Source organism: Strigops habroptila, chromosome 4 (assembly GCF_004027225.2).
Source record: "Strigops habroptila isolate Jane chromosome 4, bStrHab1.2.pri, whole genome shotgun sequence".
NCBI lineage: Eukaryota > Metazoa > Chordata > Aves > Psittaciformes > Psittacidae > Strigops > Strigops habroptila.
The window spans coordinates 63,376,510-63,396,186 of NC_046358.1; the positions used below are offsets into that span (position 1 = coordinate 63,376,510).

Sequence of the window (19,677 nt, forward strand, 5' to 3'; positions counted from 1 at the left end):
TTAAGACATGGATGGACCACGGACTGTCTCTTTTCAGTACAAAGGTCATAAAGAAAAGCTCTTAACCAGAGGAAAAAGGTACCTATGACTTAAATGGTGCTATTGCTCTGTAATTAGAACTAGTCAAACGTGTATTTCTAGTCTGATAATTCTCACTGGCATGACCTTTATTTTTTTCCTTCACTTGCACTGTTTTTTTAACTCCCGCTTGCCATTTTGCAGCATGTATGCAGTGTACAGACTGACTCCATGATGATTTACGAGAAGAAGGTGCCAGGCTTCTGGTAAGCCTACGGAACCATAACTGAGCCCTGAATTAAAACCCTATCATTTTTAATAGGAAAGAAACAGAGAGTCAGAGAAGCCAGTTGTGTACGCTGCAAATTCCCTTTAATCTGCAGACAGAACCGCTTAATAGCAGTCTCATTAAAAGTTCCTGATATCATATGTTCTTTGCTTTCTCCTTAACAGCTGTCTGCATTATAATGAATAACTGCATTTGGAGGATATTTAGAGCAAGCATTGCTCTCCTGCCATTGCCACGGACAGTGTATTGGCACTAGTGAGAGACCATGCCTGTGAGTGTTATACTAGCAAAGAACAAATGTGCTTAATTTTTAAATTAAGATGTGGAGCAGTTCAGTGTGCTAACAAGAAACATGACATAGCATCAGACACACACAGAGATTTGAATAATGCTGCTGTGAGCACTGCTTACGCAGATGACATTTTGCAATGCTGGATGCAAACCCTCACTACTCAAGAGGATGAGTTCAGTGATTACAATACAGAAGAAAAATGCTTTTAGTGCAAGAGGCAAACTTTTCTTTAGATGTCTAATGGAAGCTGAAAATACCAGGAAGCCAAACAAAAAAAAAGTAATCTTTGATAGCATAATGAAGTTGTTTTCCTTTCTGATAAACTGCTTCCCTATTGCATGACATTTTCTTCCCAAACAAGATACCGACCCATTTCTATACTGCATCCTCGTTGGCAATATAACAACTTTAAATAAAAATCATATTGGTTACACATTCTCATTAGTGTACTTTTCTTCATAAAGAATTGCATCATTTGGCTTGCTGTGGGTTTTTGAGATGTTTCTAATTTGATCGCCCTCCTCTTAAATAACTTTGCAGTGGTACTTAACTCCATGCATCGTAATCAGTTCCACTGATTTCAGTACATTACTCCCAGGTACATGCAATCAAGTATGCATCTAAATAATTGCAAGACTTTGATTTATGTTTGTCAAATTACACTGGAACATTCACAGCTGATAAGCATGCTTACATTACAGTACAATTCTTACTTTGTCAAGGGCTGCCTTTTCCAGTTCATCTTTTGCAACTGCTAGTTTTTGCTCCAGATCTGTTAGCTGTTGTGCCTGTGGGAATAAAGAGGAAAAAGCTGATGCATTCTACAATGCATTTTTTTCCCCCCTTAATTTTTCATGCAGTGCCTGTGAGAGAGGAAAGGATATAAATTTTACAAGTAATATATATGAATTGGGTCAGAATTGCTTGCAAAAAGACCAGGCCTCAAGGGACTATTTTTTTTCCTGAGAAAAAAAAGCGAGTTTTCATGTGGAAACAGGGCTCAAATCTGCTCCATTTATGTGAATTCAAGTTCAGTCTAATTTCAGTGTCAACAGCAAAATTAATTCCATACCACAGAATATTTAGAAATATGCCATAACATCCTTATGGAAAATTCAATGTGTTCAATCAGTTTCTATTGTTTTGTTCATTTATCTGACTTCTATCTGCAATTTGAACTACTGTTTTCTAGTTTTCAACATTGAGATGCTAACATTAATGTAACTCAGCATAAACAGAGAAATTACAAAATACCCAAACAGTCATCCATGTAGACACCTTACAAAAGGTTACTATCTGCTGGTATACATCAGGTGAACTCCAGAGTTGTTTCTCCATCTACTTCCCTGGAGATATGAAAGGAAAATTCAGAATAGCTAGTTATGCAACTGCATAGGAAGAAAGCATTTTGGTTCAAGCAGCCTTCACCCTGTGCAGACGGGCTGTTGGATTTTTGTATGATATAACATTATTTTCCTGCTTAGTCCTTCAGAATGAAATCTGGCTTTTTACAATGTATAGACAATGCACTGAGTGCAGGGGTTCAGAAAATGTTTTTAAATGCTCAGTAAATAAAAACAATTATTTCCTCTCCCCTTCCCTAAGAGCTAGGTACACTCAAACAGACCTCTCTTCAGGGAAATACATTCTTCGCATGAGCTGTACAATTTAGAGAAGTAGGAGCTCCCAGATTGCTGCAGTTCTTGGCCCTGTTATTAATAACACATTACTATGCAACCAAAAGGAGTAAGGTACAGGTTTCTTTCATTGTTGTAGTTGCAAAAACCAGTCCATTAGTTTTCCATGTTTATGAAGGTAACCATAGAGAAAGACATTGGGCTTGTGGAGATTAAAGGCACGGACTCTGGCAATCTGCAGACCGATCTTTATTGCTTTAACAGAGCCTTATTTATACAGTAATAAACGTAAGCAGTTGCCACCAGGCAACTCCTGATGGGGTATAGCCTTTGCTCACACACCCCTGCTATACGTTAATTGGTTAAAGTGTTACCTACACACACGCAGTCTCTGTTAGCCAAGGCCCTGATTTTCTACTATGTCTCTTCACTCAGATAACTTTCTCAAAGTTGTTTTCTCTTCAGAGGCACAGGGCTCTATCATCAAGGTCAAATACTCCTGTTGCTGTCCAAGTCAGGGCCTCCTGCTACAGGACTAACCAGTTTTCTCCTCTCTCTGAAACTCTGATTAGGTAATACATATTTTGTGCATATGGTATAATTGAATAAAGTTCTCATTTCTCAGTTAAAGAGCAACACATTGTAATTTTGATCAAATATTTGCCAATGCCCTTTCCCTCAGCATCACCCCATGCTCATCATGTTTGTGAAGTTCATCCCCAGCCAGATACTATTTTCTTACCAGACTTTTCAAGATCATATGCACCCTGCTGACTTGAATTGCCGAGGTGAGTATCTCCAGAGAGGACGCCTTTAACACCGGAGCGGGGGGAAGCACAGCGTCCCGGAGCCTCAGTTCGGAGCGACAAGAGCGACCGAGAGAGCCTCAAGGCCTCGACAGGACTTGCCCAGGAGCCGGCAGCTCCGCTGACGCGAGCAGCTGACTCACAGGGGGCGGCGCCAGGAGTGACGGCACCAGCCCTCAGTGGGGAAAAACCCGCCCCAGGGAACGCGGGCGAGTAGGGCGTGGTGCGGCAGTTTGCGCGGGCAGGGTGAGCGGGATGGTGAGCACTCGCCTCAGGACCAGGGCCCGCTCTGGAAGCTCTGCCCCGGCGGTGGCCAGCGTAGGCACCCAGACAGAGCCGATGAGAGGGGAGGCTGCGGCGCAGACCTCGGAGTGTAGAAAGTGCCTCGACTGGTCTCTTGAGGCGAGGGTGCGCAATGGACAGGGCTGCACTCGGTGCGCCCTGGTGGGGGTCCTCCTGCAGCAGGTGGCTGAGCTGCGGGAGGCTGTTGGAGAGCTAGAAGATGCCAGGGAAGCTGAGAGGAAGCTGGGCTGCTTGCTCCAAGCCCAAACTGGTCAGGGGCTGCAAACGTCCAGCATTGCTCACATAGGAAAGAAGGAGGGCAGCAACCCAGGAAGCTGGGAATTAGTTACGAGAAAAACTAACAAAAAAAGGAGGAAGAGGAAAATTAACAACAAGGGGCTTCCTCCTAAATCTGATGTCCCCACCCAGAACTGCTTTGCGGTTCTGCAGGGGGCTAATGAGAAAGCACCCACCACACCTAATGAGCATCCTGCTGATGCACCAGTAAAGAGGATCACTACTGGTGCCTCCAGGAAAAAGAGGAGGGTCATAGTAGTAGGGAACTCTACTTTGAAAGGCACAGAGGCACCCATCTGCCGGCCTGATCCAGTCTCGAGGGAGGTGTGTTGCCTGCCAGGGGCTCGAATCAGGGATGTTGCTGAGAGGCTGCCTGCTCTAGTAAGTTCTGCTGACTATTACCCCCTTCTAGTGGTCCATGTGGGTGCTAGAGATATAGATAGCAGTAGCCTGGAGAACATTAAGAAGGACTACAGAGCCCTGGGAGAGGTGGTTAGGGGCTCTGGAGCTCAGACAGTTTTTTCATCGATTCTCCAGGGCAAAGGGGAGGACCTTAAAAAAGCTAGGCGCGTTTGGCAGGTTAATAAATAGTTAGAATGGTGGTGCCATAGTCAGGGGTTTGGCTATTTAGAACATGGGGCTCCATTTGGGAGGCCAGGTCTACTGGAGACTGGTGGAGCTGGTCTGACAAGGAAGGGAAAGAGCTGTTTTGGTAGGAGGCTTGCCAGGCTGGTCAAGAAAGCTTTAAACTAGATGTGTTGGGGGAGGGGAGCATTGAGCCATCCCAACACTCCTGCTCAGTTGCCAGCACCTGTAATAAGTGCTTGGAGCGATGCAGAGATGTTCCAGCTGCCCCAGCCATTGAGTCGGCTGCATTTGGAGCTCAGCTAAGGTGCCTCTATACAAACACCCGTAGTATGGGGAACAAGCAAGAGGAATTAGAGATGTGTGCAAGGCTACAGGAATATGATGCCATTGGTATCACAGAAACATGGTGGGATGGCTCCTATGACTGGAGTGTTGGGATGGAAGGTTACAGGCTGTTTAGAAAAGACAGGACAGGCAGACGGGGAGGGGGTGTTGCTATCTATGTCAGTGAGAGGCTAGAGAGTATGGAACTCTGTCTGGGGACGGGTGATGAGGTAACAGAGTGTTTGTGGGTCAGGATCAAAGGGAAAACAGCAATGGGGGACATTAGGGTGGGGATCTGTTACAGGCTGCCTGATCAAGAGGACTCTGTGGATGAAGCGCTCTACAGACAGATAGGAGCAGCCTCACGCTCGCAGGCCCTTGTCCTCATGGGGGACTTCAACCATCCTGACATCTGCTGGAGGGACGGTACGGCCCGGCACAAGCAATCCAGGAGGTTCCTCGATTGTGTGGAAGACAACTTTCCCTTTCAAGCAATAGAGGAGCCGACAGGGAGAGGTACCATGCTTGACCTCGTGCTCAGCAACAGGGAGGGACTGGTTGGAAATGTGGTGCTCCAGGGCAGCCTTGGCTCCAGTGATCACGAGATGGTTGAGTTTGAGATCCTCAGGACGGTGAGAAGAGCATGCAGCAAGCTCACTGCCCTGGACTTCAAGAAAGCAGACTTTGGCCTCTTCAGGAACCTCCTTAGTAAGGTTCCATGGGATATAGTCCTAGGGGGCACGGGGGCCCAAGACTGCTGGTCGATTCAAGGATCACCTGCTACGTGCTCAAGAGTGTTGCATCCCGACTAGAAGAAAGTGCAGCAGGAGGGCCAGGAGACCTCCATGGATGGACAAGGAGCTGCTGGGGAAACTTAGAGGGGAAAAAAGAAGCTTATAGAAGGTGGAAGCGAGGACAGGCAGCCTGGGAAGAATATAGGAGCATTGCCCGGGAAGCTAGGGACCAGGTTAGGAAAGCTAAGGCCCAGCTAGAATTAAGTTTGGCAAGGGATGTAAAAGATAACAGGAAAGGATTCTATAGATACGTAGCAAATAAAAGACAGACTAGTGACAACGTGGGCCCTCTCCAGAAGCTATCAGGAGAACTGGCTACCATGGATTTGGAGAAGGCTGAGGTTTTTAATGACTTCTTTGCCTCAGTCTTCACCAGCAAATGCTCTGACCACACCAAGAAAGTCTTGGAAAGCAAATGCAGGGACTGTGAAAATGAAGACCTTAGGCCCACTGTAGGAGAGGATCAGGTTCGAGACCATCTTAAGAACCTGAATGTGCACAAGTCCATGGGACCTGATGAAATCCATCCACGGGTCCTGAAAGACCTGGCGAATGAAGTTGCTAAGCCACTGTCCATCATATTTGAAAAATCCTGGCAGTCAGGTGAAGTTCCTGATGACTGGAAGAAGGGTAATATAACCCCCATTTTCAAGAAGGGGAAGATGGAAGACCCGGGAAACTACAGACCAGTCAGCCTCACCTCTGTGCCTGGCAAAATCTTGGAACAGTTTCTCCTGGAAAACATGCTAAGGCACATGAAAAACAACGAGGTGGTTGGTGACAGCCAACATGGCTTCACTAAGGGGAAATCCTGCCTGACCAATTTGGTGGCCTTCTATGATGGAGCCACGGAACTGATGGACAGGGGCAGAGCCGTTGACGTCATCTACCTGGACTTGTGCAAAGCGTTCAACACTGTCCCGCATGGCATCCTTGTCTCTAAATTGGAGAGACATCAATTTGGTAGATGGACCACTCGGTGGATCAAAAACTGGCTCGATGGCCGCATGCAAAGAGTTGTGGTAAATGGCTCAATGTCCAGTTGAAAACCTGTAACGAGTGGTGTCCCTCGGGGATCGGTGTTGGGACCGGTCCTGTTCAACATCTTTGTCGGTGACATGGACAGTGGGATTGAGTGCGCCCTCAGCAAGTTTGCCGATGACACCAAGCTGTGTGGTTCGGTTGATATGCTGGAGGGAAGGGATGCCATCCAGAGGGACCTTGACGCGCTTGTGAGGTGGGCCGATGAAGTTTACCAACCTTATGAAGTTTACCAACCTTATGAAGTTTACCAACCTTATGAAGTTTACCAACCTTATGAAGTTTAACCAAGCCAAGTGTAAGGTCCTACAACCTGGGTCGGGGCAATCCCAGGCACAGCTACAGGTTGGAAGGAGAACTGATTCAAAGCAGCCCTGCAGAGAAGGACTTGGGGGTGTTGGTTGATGAGAAGCTTAACATGAGCCAGCAGTGTGCGCTTGCAGCTCAGAAAGCCAACTTGTCCTGGGCTGCATCAAAAGAAGCGTGACCAGCAGGTCGAAGGAGGTGATCCTGCCCCTCTACTCTGCTCTTGTGAGACCTCACTTGGAGTACTGCGTACAGTTCTGGTGTCCTCAGCATAAAAAGGACACGGAGCTGTTGGAGCGAGTCCAGAGGAGGGCCACGAGGATGATAAGAGGGCTGGAGCACCTCCTGTAGGAAGACAGGCTGAGAGAGTTGGGGCTGTTCAGCCTGGAGAAGAGAAGGCTGCGTGGAGACCTCATAGCAGCCTTCCAGTATCTGAAGGGGGTCTATAAGGATGCTGGGGAGGGACTCTTCCTTAGGGACTGTAGTGGTAGGACAAGGAATAATGGCTTCAAACTTAAACAGGGGAAGTTTAGATTAGATATAAGGAAGAAGTTCTTTACAGTGAGGGTGGTGAAGCACTTGAATGGGTTGCCCAGGGAGGTTGTGGATGCTCCATCCCTGGCGGTGTTCAAGGCCAGGTTGGACAGAGCCTTGGGCGTCATGGTTTAGTGCGAGGTGTCCCTGCCCACGGCAGGGGGGTTGGAACTAGATGATCTTAAGGTCCTTTCCAACCCTTACTATTCTATGATTCTATGACTGTAGCCTAGTTTAATGTATAGCCATATAAGTGTTGTTTAGTGTAAACCCTACAAAATGTGGCTAAACTTGGTCTCTGTGTTGAGGCAATGACCAACATATCATAGGCCATAGGCAATGTGTTTTACCTTAGGCAAGCCTGTAGTGGCCAGGAGATACCTCAAGTGATATTTATTGCATTAGGCATAGGCTGTATTGGCTGATAAAATAAGAAGAGCCTGGAATTTTCAGTTTCCTGCTCATTTAAACTACTTAGTCACATTTTAAAACAGGATTAGGTGTTTATCTGCAGATTTATCAGATCAGCCACAGTTTCATTGGTCAAAACCATGCACGATTAGGCAATCTTGCTTCAAAGCAGAAGTCAACTGCTTGCTCAAGTGTGGGGAAGTCTCTTGTGAATGCCTCTAATTTCCACTGCATCACATTTCTTACACCTGAAATCAGTCACTAACACACACACACAACCCACACAGAATGCTGGTTTGGTTCCTCAGTCTGGCTACTGAGCATCCAGTACAGAAAGAATCCTCCCATTTCATTAGAATTTGCAACATTTAACTGGACTTATCACTGGCTTATTAGAGAATAACTTACTAACATACAAGAATCTTTCTAGAGTTCAGTAATATTTGCATTTATTACTAAATATAGTACATAGTACACTCACAATAAACATGATTCCAACAAATATGGTCACAATAAACATCAAGCCTGGCTCTTTCTGATGCAGAGACAGTTTTCATTGGGTACTAGAACCAGACCAAGTTATTTCTCACATCATCATTTTAGTTTTTGCTACTTATCAAACTGTTTTTACAGCACATTTACACAAATTAGTACCACTGAAAATTTGACTAGCTGACATAAAGCAGGTAATGGTAGTTTTAGGTGGCTGCTGCTTCTTTCTTTACAGGGGAAAGTCTAGTATAATACATGGTGTTCAATGAAATATCAAAAATCAAGCTGGAAGAAAAGTCTTTAATTTCTGCCTGCCATTATAAAGAATTAATATATTGTAATAACATTGCTCATATCAAGAAAAACAATTCCAGTTTATGGTGAAAAGCTATTCCTCCAAAGGACAGGTTCATATGTATTAATAAGATATTTCTGCTTGCATCATTTATTAAGCCTTATCCTTATTTTTGGTAACACTGTCGTATTTTGATGGACTTGAACTTTCATGCATATTTATTTTATTTCACAGATTACTGAGCCAATAGGTCAGTGATATCAATCCACCTGACATCAAGTAAGAATAAAATCCTAGCATTATTTATGTATTTTTCATGAACCACTCACTTGAGAATAGTGATATTTCTTAACATCTTAGTCCCAAAATTGCAGATTAATGCCCCATCCCTGGCAGTGTTCAAGACCAGGTTGGATGGGGATTGGAGCAACCTGGTCTAGTGGAAGGTGTCCCTGCCCGTGGCAGGGGGTTGGAACTGTGCGAGCTTTAAGGTCTCTTCCAACCCAAACCAGTCTGTGATTCTATGATTGACTAAATGATGTTTAATCACATGTTAAATAGATTGGATATTGCAAACTCCATTTTTTCCCCACACAATTTATTTATTTCCTTAAATAAATGTTTAAGGAAAAAAGATAAAATATTTACTTGACAACTTTTGAAATTGGAAACCACTTAACCAGAAACTGGAATAAATTATCTGGTAAACACAATTCCACTGTGCTTATTCTGTGTTATTTGTATCTTATAGAAACAGAGACTTGTGCTTCTAAATTGCACTGTTTATCGTAGCACAGGGTGTTAAATGTAACTGAAAACAACACTTTCTGGCAGCTATGCCGTTTAATCCAGACATTCGGCAACATCTGCATAGTATTTCAAGCACTTAGAACAAGAAGAAAAGTCAGTTAAAAACATCATTTCTGCAAAGCCCACAGCTTGAACATTTTCTTAATGCTCATTAGTGCCACAATACTTCTATCTCTCATTTGTAACTATTCTAGATGTACATTAAAAAGGAAATAAAACCTATATGCTTTTTTATTAGCTGAAATGTCACTTTTCCTTCCCCAATCCTCATGCTTTTCCTTCACATATAACTCATTACAATGAAAGCAAACCAGCAGTTCGCTAAGGTTTTAATGAAGTACGCAACTTCTAACTAAAGGAAAATAACTGGTTTCTCTGCAGAAATGAGTTATAAAGATGTGCATGAAGAGCCACCTCACTGACCTTTGTGCCTGGTCTCCTGTAGGGGATTTTCCTTCCTTCTAATCAGGCCAGAACACCTTTGCTTGTATAGTACCACTTGTCATTTCCAATGGAAAACCAATCCACGTGATCACAGCTACCTGCTGCTCTCTCTTTTCTAAGTCAGTCTTCTTTAAACAATTGACTTGCTTATTTTAGCAGTAAAAGAACAAACACTGAGGGGTAAGCATTTTAAAATTCCCATTAGGCATGCCGGAACATTCCACATCTCCACCAGTAGGGCACAGGAAACATGTATTTCCTCTTTTTGGGAGAGGATTAGTTCACATATGGTTTTCCTGCTACATGTTTACACAAGGCAAGGCTTTGACTCATCTTTCAGCTTCATATTGGGGGTTGGAACTAGATGATCTTAAGGTCCTTTCCAACCCTAACCATTCTATGATACATGTCTTTCTCTCTATCCATTTTTTTTCCTGAGATTTGGAATTTGTCAGTATTTTATGTCACAAAGTTTCTAAACTTTTCAACCCTACTGGGCACATACAAAATCATTATTATAATGAAAACATTTGGAAAATGTCAGCCAAAGTCCAAATCAATTCCAATTTGATATCAGTAATAAACCTCTCCTCATTTTTCAGTGGGAGCTGGACCAAGTCTGTAAGTGATTGAATAGCTGTACCGGTTAAATGTGGAGTTGCTGCTAGTAGACTTAAGTAACCTTGTCTCACACAGTAACTCTGACATAGCTATTTCAGACTACATCACTGTCTAATGCAAGTCCAAGTCCTTAAGGCCACATTCTCAGGACCATATAGAAAATTTTAAACTTGGATTTTTCAGTTCATTTAAAAAGTTACAACGATTTTTCATGCTCACAACTGTGTTGTAAAATATGCACTGTCAATAAATTAATAGACCTGAATTACTAAGTACTGAAATGATATCCACATTTCACAAGTCTGTGATTCAAAAACTGCATGAAACTATTCAAAAAATAGAACAGTAGAAGGAGATTTATTTCAGTAAGGATATAACTTCGTTATGTTATTACATAATTTATGTCCTTACCGGGAAATACTTATGAGGACACCCCTCCACCTTCTTTACCCTTATTTCTTCACCCAATATTTCTTAATATTTCTTCACCAGCAGCAATTCTGTCTAGATCTTTAGGTCCCTCCTGTGTTGCTAGTATAATGTGCTAGCACTAACATATTAGTAATGATTATATCATAGTAACAACATCCAAAATGCTAACATACAGCATTTGAAATGAAAATATGCACCAGGAAAAAGATGCTAATGTAGACAGTGACATCTACTTCCTAAGCAAAACACAGATAACCTAGATAAGACTTTCTACGTATATTTTTTGGTCAAGGTTGTGAAATCACACTTTGTCAGCGTTCAGGGGAAAATTAAAAAATACCTACTACTAAAGAAATAAAAATAATAATCTTGGGCTTCACAAAAACAAGAAGTACTCATAATACAGTGACAAAAGACCATGTATCAGAAGATGAGGAAACAGTCCCTATCCTATGTTATCTCAACAAGATAGCTATCTGAAAAGAAATCATGGCATCTCTTACCACCCCAATATCCCCTACAGATATTTATGCAACAGCCTTAACATATTTTACAAAAATCAACTAAACAAATCTCAATTTCCTGTCTCTCCCAGGGGCCTCAGCTTCTACTGAGAAAAACAACTCTATAATATCCTGTCTTAAAGCATTTTTCTACATCTAGTAAGTAGCCAGATGTAATCACAAATAATTGATATAATAATAACCTGAAAACCAAAATCCAGTGGGCAACAAACAACTACATATCTAAAATGTGCAAACACATTGACTTGATCAAGGAAAAAAAATCTCCAAGTGAATAATGAACAAAGACACTATTAAAAAAAAAAAAAAAAAAAAGCATCATAAGCCTTCTCACTTGGAATGGAAAAAAACTCCTAGCAGTTTCTAAGACTGAGCTACAACATCGAGTAAGAGCTATAGGGATCCTAAACCATGAAGACTAAGTTCAACACTCTTTATATTACAAAGTAGAAATACTTCAAAAGGAAGATTCCACAATCTCTAATCTTAGAGGTCAAAACGATCAGTTCTCACTCATGATATATTAGCCCATAAAATCCTGCACAGCTGAGCCCATCAGTCGTCCACCTTGGGGAGCAGCCTGCCAGATTCATCAACAAAAAATCCCAAACCCGGCACAAAGTTCATATGCAATCCTTTTATTCTCAAAACAGCAGAAATTTACTTCTATGAAGTTATTACATTCCAGAAATCCACAGATAAATAGAATAATTTCACATAACCGCAACTTCAAATATGAACAAAACCTACACTATACTTCCATTCCCTCAGCCATCAATGCAATTGCTTTGAGGAAAATACTTAGTTTTCTTCCTGCCATCCTGATGACTTTCAAAAAACAAGGATACCCCTTGAAGAAAATACATGTATTTTCAAGGAAGTCAAAGTAATAGCTGTACATTATCACATTGCAACATGAAAATTCAACTTTCCCTAACAACATGCTCCTGACTGTCATATATCACTAGATACAGCAACTTCTGTGGAAGAGCTATTAAACATAACTTGACTGATTTTGTAATTACCTTGTATTGAAAATGCTTTGAAAGAAAAAGGTCATCAATCTTTCTATCTGGCTTTGTACAAACCAATGTACATAAACAGAATCAGAGCATGAAATGTAAACCACTCTCTAAGTTCTGGGCTTGTAGACAACCTGATCTACATGTTTAACCATCAAATCACTGCATCTATTACTCACAAATGTTTAGTACTGCTAGCACAAAGATTATTACCCCTGAGCTAAAGAAGAAAAGCATTTTGCAATACTTGCAGCCATGATGCTGTCACCTTCACTACAGATCTTCACTAGAAGAGAACAAATCATAATTTGAAATAATTACTCAAAATAGTACTACCAAGGCCGTCTCCCAAGGTGCAGGCAAATTCCTTGAAATCTTTCATAGAATCCAAGAATACCAGGTTGGTAAGGACTCTTATCAAGCTTATGCACCAGGCCTCCCAGGCCCCTTTCCAGAAATCTGCTTCCCAGCCAGGTAGATCCCAGCCTGTGCTGCACTCCTGGATTATGTTTTTCCTTCCTGCAGGGTTGCTCTCCCTTCCAAAATGTCCACTTCCTCATTTAGTTTGATATTGTCAGCAAACTTCACCAAGGTACAATTGATCCCATCTTTCAGATGACTTACAAAAGTACTAAACAGTGGCGGGTTTTGGTCAGTTGATATAGGATTTGTTTTCACTACCATCTCCACCCCTTTTCAGCCAAATTTAAATGCCATGGTACACAGAACATGGTTTTTTTTGGCTTTTTTTTTTCCATGTAGTCCTAAACTTTTAAACAAATTGCCTTAGGCAAAAGATAATTTTTCTGTCTAATACAACTCTGTCCAATTACAGATTGATAAGAGTTTTCACTTGATTGTTTTCTGTTTGTCATGGTTGTGCATCATCACTTTTATTGCTTTATGAAGTGGTATTTGGCTCTAAGACCAAAGTTCCTTACATACTCAGTAGTGTGGATGAAGAACCTGAAGACTGGAAAAGAATAGGTGTGATACCCATCTTCAGAAAGAGAGAAATTGAAGATTTCATGACTTACAGATCCATTAGCACAACATTCATTTTTTGAAACATGCTGAAAAGAATAATCAGGGGAAAGAATTTTATTTGGTATATGTACCATTCATGAACTCAACAGTAAATTAAACATATACTCATTAAATATTCTGGTGGCATAAAACCAGAACTGTGTGTCACAGAAGATAGGACTTATTTAAATTTATCCTGACAAACTGGAAAAAATAGGATGACATTCACTAAAGACAAGTATAAGAGGCTAAATACAGACAGGAATAATCAATAAAACAAATATAGACTATAGAACAGTAGGGATGACTGACTCAAGATGATATCACCACTGAATGCGTCATAGAAAAGCCAAAGAACTCTGTGGGTACAGACTATAGAAATCCTTCTGCTCTGCTGAGCATGAATGAAATGTCCAGCTGGATTTGAGTGATTTTAGGGCATTGCAAACGGACTGAGAACAAAGAAAATAAGTTCAAATGCAACTAACATGAGGTATTAATGGTATGTAAACATGTACTGAGAAGCAAGACTTCGAATACAAAAAAATCTACATATGTTAAACTAAAAAGTACACACTGCGAGAGACACAGGGTAATAATCTCAAAATATGCAAAGTATGGCTTTAAAGGAAGGGGTTTAAATAAAAAACAAGCTACTCTCAAAGTCTGTGATAGCATAATAACTCATAGCCTTCAATTTCAGTAAGAAAAATTCTATATATACCAGAAAACATTTTCTACTACTAAGCTAAAAGACTAGAAGAGAGAAAAGCAGCAGAAATACATAGAGTTTGAACTGGTGATAATTTCTAAAAAGCTTAGATAAACATTGTGCAAGAATGCCATGCATATAATCAAACTTTCTTTGGAGTCAGAGAGTATGGAACATCCTTTCTGTTTTCCATCTCCTCCTAAGAAAACAGCTTTTGCCAGAACTAAACCAGTGATGGGATTGCCACAAAAGAATTTTTGATCTTAGTAAATACAAAGTAACTTCCCTTATTTATGTATTTAAAAGGAAAATCCGTGAGAATATTTTCAGACTTTTCAATTCATCGTCTATCAGAGTCTGTATTGTGGGCACTTCTCATTTCATCTTCATCCTTCATGAGAAAAGTAAAGGCCTTTAGAAAAAATAAACTCAAAAAAATAAGCTCAAAGAAAAATAACCTCTTTTTTTTACTAATAAAATAATCAAAGAATAGTATACAAGCCACAGGAGACCAATGAGATGAATTTTATCAAATAGAAAACATCATAAAATAAGTAAAAATATAGCTAAAGGAGGTTCAGTTTGCTATTTTATTCATTCATTTGTGATTTCTGACAAAAAAAAAAACAACCAACAAACAAAAAGCGCCATACATTAAATGTGTAATAACCAGAAAAAAAAAACCCAGATTCTGTTCCGTTGCTATATGATGTGCTGAGGTCAGCCTGTAGCTTATAGAACTTCTTATCCCTAAAAAAATCACTGGTTTAAGATCTCGGGGAGAAAAAAAACCCCTCTACTATTTTGCATTACAGTTATGTTTGTAACTGATATTTTGTAATAGTTTGTTTTGGTTTTCCTGAGCAACATTGCTACATTCCCAAGGAAGGTCACAAAAGATGCCAGTGCTGAGGAAACACAATGGATGAATAAGCACACCACAGTCAAGACATCCTGTCTGAAATGGAGATGAGTTGTAGTCTTCTCTCTGGGAACTTCGTATGAAAGGCCCATAGGAAGCTGCCCTCAGTTTTCTCTTATCATCTCCTTTTAACATTGAGCTACAGAAGTTACATTTAGCATTACAGGGCAATGCAAATGCAACAGCAAAGATAAGAACATTCTTTTTCTCCTAAATAAGTCAATGTATAAATAAAGTTCAAGGAAAACAATGTTGCTTTTTTCCAAACTTTCTGCAAGCAAAGAAGGAGTTTTATGGTACTTGGAACATAATGAAGAATCGTTTAAAATGTGTTAAATGGACTCATTTTTCAAACATGCAAAGTCAGCTGAATTCTGCAGTTGAGAACAGTTTTAATACAAGTAGGTGGAAGTCATGGGTGAAGTAAACGTACATTTACAAAATGGCTGGATTTGGGTCAAGCCTGAGTTCCAACTGTATACAAATAGTTAGAATTATATTGAAAACCTTTTCATCTCCATAACATGTGCAAGCACACAAAGCCCTTCTGTAAAAGGTTACCGGAAATCTAAAATCATTTAACCAATTACTTCAAGCTCAGACAACAATGTTCAAGTTTAACACAAGTTCTCTATTAAGTCAGGTCTTTGGTGGTTTTCTGGGGTGGTTTTCTCTTTGTTTTTCTTGAACCATTTCACCCCTTTCTCTTTAGAGAATGCAGAATCTCATAGTCTGTGTTACAGAAATAAATTGCAACTCCAGGAACTAGGTTTGCTGTGGCACGTAACTAACTACTGCTAATAAAAACACACATGGTAGCATCGATTTGACTTTGGAGGCAGGAATGGCATTATATAAATATTTACCACATCCAGTCAGTATGATGTGAAAACAATTTCACATAGTTTTGCTTCTTTTTTTCTTTCTTGATTCTGCTGTAGCAAATGCATGGTTTAAAGTGATTTTTCACACTTCTAAATAATGAATTGATTAGTGCAGCACTATGTGTTTCAAAGAATTTGGAAAATGGTATTGACTATAAATGTCAGTTTAGTTAGGTTAAGTCTTTAAAACATATCCTTTGCCTCTTACATATAAAGTCGATTCAGGTGTTTCCCAGACAGAAATACTTTCTTGAAACAAGTCCTTGAAACAAAAAGGAAAAATGATTAGTTTTAACCTGTCTTCTCTTTCTTATATAAGTCTGTATAAGCAGGTATAAGTCTAAATTTGAAGTGTTGATATGGTTCTGCTTAGTCCTTTAGAGGAATTGAGCACTCAACACTACTGAAACACTACTTAGAAGCATAAAAGAGAACTGAAGGCAAGTAACAATCTGCTCTTAATTTGTGACACTGCACTCCATAGAAACATGTGAATTCAAGCATACCACCATGGAAACAAGCTAGACCACTGTGAGGAGAGGTTGTCAAGTGTTGGGAGCAAGGTTCTTTCCTTGCTCCGTTTTCCCTCTTCCCATGCCTGTTCCTCTATCCCAGTCACCCCCACTATCCTCCTGCCTGCCTTCTCCTTTCCTTCTCTAACTGAGCACCATCTGCTACTTTTTGATGCCATCCATCTCGCAGCCCTGCTTTAGTCTTCCCAGACATCCTCTAGCTTCACACTATTATCTGGGCAACTGGTGGCTCTAAACATGTGGAGAGGCCTAAAAGACCCCCTAGGGCCACAGGCAGTAGAGTAAGTCAGTGTCAATACCCTCCCTTGAGAGCTATGCTTCAGGAACCAGACATGTCTGTGCACCCAGCTGGAACAAACTTGGTTTGCTTTTCAGAGGAGTGTGCCTTGTTATAAACCATCACACTCATGGTAAGACCAGGTACTCATTATATATGTGTATATATGTATAAAAATATATATATATTCATATATTTTAAGGCAGATGCTATTTACTTGCTTATTTCAATTTAAATTCTACTATGGAACAAATATTAAGCACATTGGTAGGCCAGGTGTTGCTTACATTTGAACTTTACTTTGGTTTTTAGGACTGTTTATATTTTGCATCAGAATTTAAATGACAAAAAGGGAAAACAGTAGATTGACACTTCTGAAATTCTGAAGTAGAATGCTTAGAAATTCATCACCAAAAAAGTAAACAAAGGTATACTCAAGCCATAGCAGTGAACCGTTCTCGCCATTTAAAAGAACTATTTCAAAAATAGAAGTTACTTGTATAAACTTATAGTGAATTGACTAAATTATTGATAGATTTATTTTTCTTCACTGCATATTCCAGTCAGACACACAGTTCATGAAATATTTTAATGAACAAAAACCCCCAAATTGTTTTTAACTCTTTCCTAATTTAATACAACTTGTGACTTCTTCTAGGACAGTACAGCCAATGATGGGAAGACAGTTAATAAAGGAGTAGCAATTTTAAAATAAGTGATTATGAATGCCCGAAACAAATGTAGATCTCACTTTAGCACAGCATTTAAACTCAAGGGTACTTCACTCAATCAGGGTTTTAGGACCACACTAAAATGATTGCAATTAAGAGTAGACTCACTCAGAACTAGTAAAGGCAGATATAAAATTAAGATGCTTAAGTGAAAATTTTTATTACTCATTCGTTAATTTTCTCATTATAATATAAAGCAAATTTCACCTGTTAACTCTTTTAGGATACTTGGCTGCATGGTTTAAGGGACTGAACACTGACAATGAGACAGGAGCTCCAATTCTAGCCTCAGCAGATATACCGACAGCTTCTACAGCCTTGAGCCCATTATGTAATTTCTGTGACTCTCACTGTTTATCCGTCCTGTGGCATTATATCACATAGAGGTATAAAAATATAAATATACATATGCACATAATTTATCAGCTAGATTACTTCAAAAGAGTAACCAAATATGATTAACTTATGTTATATTTACTACCATTTGTTAAGTAACTGTCACACGATGTTAAAAGTAAATATAATTTACCAATTCATTGGAGAATTAGAGGAGAAAGCTGTCTTTCCCACCCACTCCTCTTCCTCTCCCACTTAATGGCCAGAGCTCTAGTCAGTACAGAGTCATTGACAATAACAGTTACCAGAATTTAAGAAGTAGTTTCTCAGTGTTGCTTATGCAAAACAATAAGCAAAGTGCCCCTCCCGAATTACTTCATGTACATCTGCACAATTAATTCCACCACAGAAAGAAGTAGTTTAATGGACATGGACTGAAGCATTCCCTCGTGCCATTTAGAGATCTAATAGCCTGACGTTGTTCTGGTGAAGTGCTGTGGGAAGCTTGCTATATGCAGAGCTATACAAAGAACAGAATTCCCTGAAGTCCTCAGTAAGTCACACAGAAACGTCAAGTTTGATGAGGTGGGAACGCAGTGGAAAGGGGAAAGGGTAGAAGTCCTGTAACATCAACGAAACTAGCAGCCATGAGATTACCACACACACCATTCATGCTCTCTGCTGGTAGAAGACCATCCATCCCCTGGTTTGATCTTTTATCATAAAGAATCAGAGCTTCACAAAACAGCTTCAACAGCAATGATAAGATGAAATCTGTTTAGTTTTAGTATCAAAACAACTAGAAATGAAACACCACCTGTTCTTGCCCAAACCCAGCAGCCTCTCTCTGATCAGACAGGTATTTAAAAAGCTTTCCACCCTCTACCAAATGGCTTCCACTCTGTTTGGTGTTTCAGGTCTGAAGATGATAGACACACACACAAACCAGCACACTCAATCTCCCTTAATCTCCCCTTCCCCATATCTTACACAATTATTTAGGAGGATAGTGTAAGCTTGCTGTTCCCTTTTCTGCATAAATCCTTCCTTAGTCAGGAAAAAGATCAACAAAGAACCCTGACAAAAAAATTCTTGGCTAAAATAAATGATGTATTGAATTAGCAAACCAGGCAGTCAATCTTATACAGAATTGCATATGGTCAAGAGATTTTTCAGGTATTTGCACATGCAGTTCTCAGTATGTGGGACTTTGGAATCCATTTCACAATTCATTAACATCATCCATATAAAGTTCTCAAAGCATCTTTAATTACATTAGTTCATAATTTCCCTAAAAGGCATGTAACATTTTCCCTATTTTGCAAGTAAGTGCATTCAGAGCAGAACTCGCCCTATGTAACATGAGCTGGTAGCCTGAGTATCCCTTCATATTCAAGAGCTATGTCTATTCAACATAGGCCAAAGAGGTTAAGGCATAATTCATGTGACCAAATGTAGATATAGTCTTTAGGAGAAGATAAATTCCCCAGACTTCCACAGCAGTACTGGATAACTCTCCAGGGAAAAGAAGTGGAGCCTGTTGTGCAGACATCCATACCTGTTCAAATGGGAACCACTTCTATTCACATTCACATGATGCATTGCTACCATTATAACACAAGCAACATCCACTCCTCCACCACAAACCTCTGATCTTTACATCTGTACCTTAACTACTAAAATGTCCTGGTTTACTGAATTCGGATGGATGTCGTTTTATGTATGCCAGCAACTTGCCAGCCTTTCCCATTTATTTGTTCACTTCTTTGTGCTCCTGTTTTCCTTCTCCTTTTCTCTAAGCTGTTTGCAGGTGGGCAGCACTTACCAAGTATCCCCTTGCTAAGCATTACTACACAACCTAGCATAATTCTGATCCATTTTGAGGATCAGTGCATATTAGCATAATGAAAACAAGTAGATACCAATACTGAACAATCCTGCTTCAGCTAAAGAAAACAAGATCTCATACCTAGGCAAGACTAGAAATTAGAATCTTT

The 19,677-nt window shown here is 40.3% G+C and overlaps 1 protein-coding gene across 2 annotated transcripts in view; it reads right to left on the reverse strand.

Annotated features, from left to right (window-relative positions):
* Nucleotides 1–19,677, reverse strand: part of LUZP2 (leucine zipper protein 2) — a 175,044-nt gene that overhangs the window by 26,236 nt on the left and 129,131 nt on the right. For both annotated transcript variants that reach the window (XM_030481771.1, XM_030481770.1), the window contains one exon: nucleotides 1,313–1,387. In XM_030481771.1, the coding sequence (XP_030337631.1) occupies nucleotides 1,313–1,387 (75 nt within the window). The remainder of the gene's footprint in view (nucleotides 1–1,312; nucleotides 1,388–19,677) is intronic.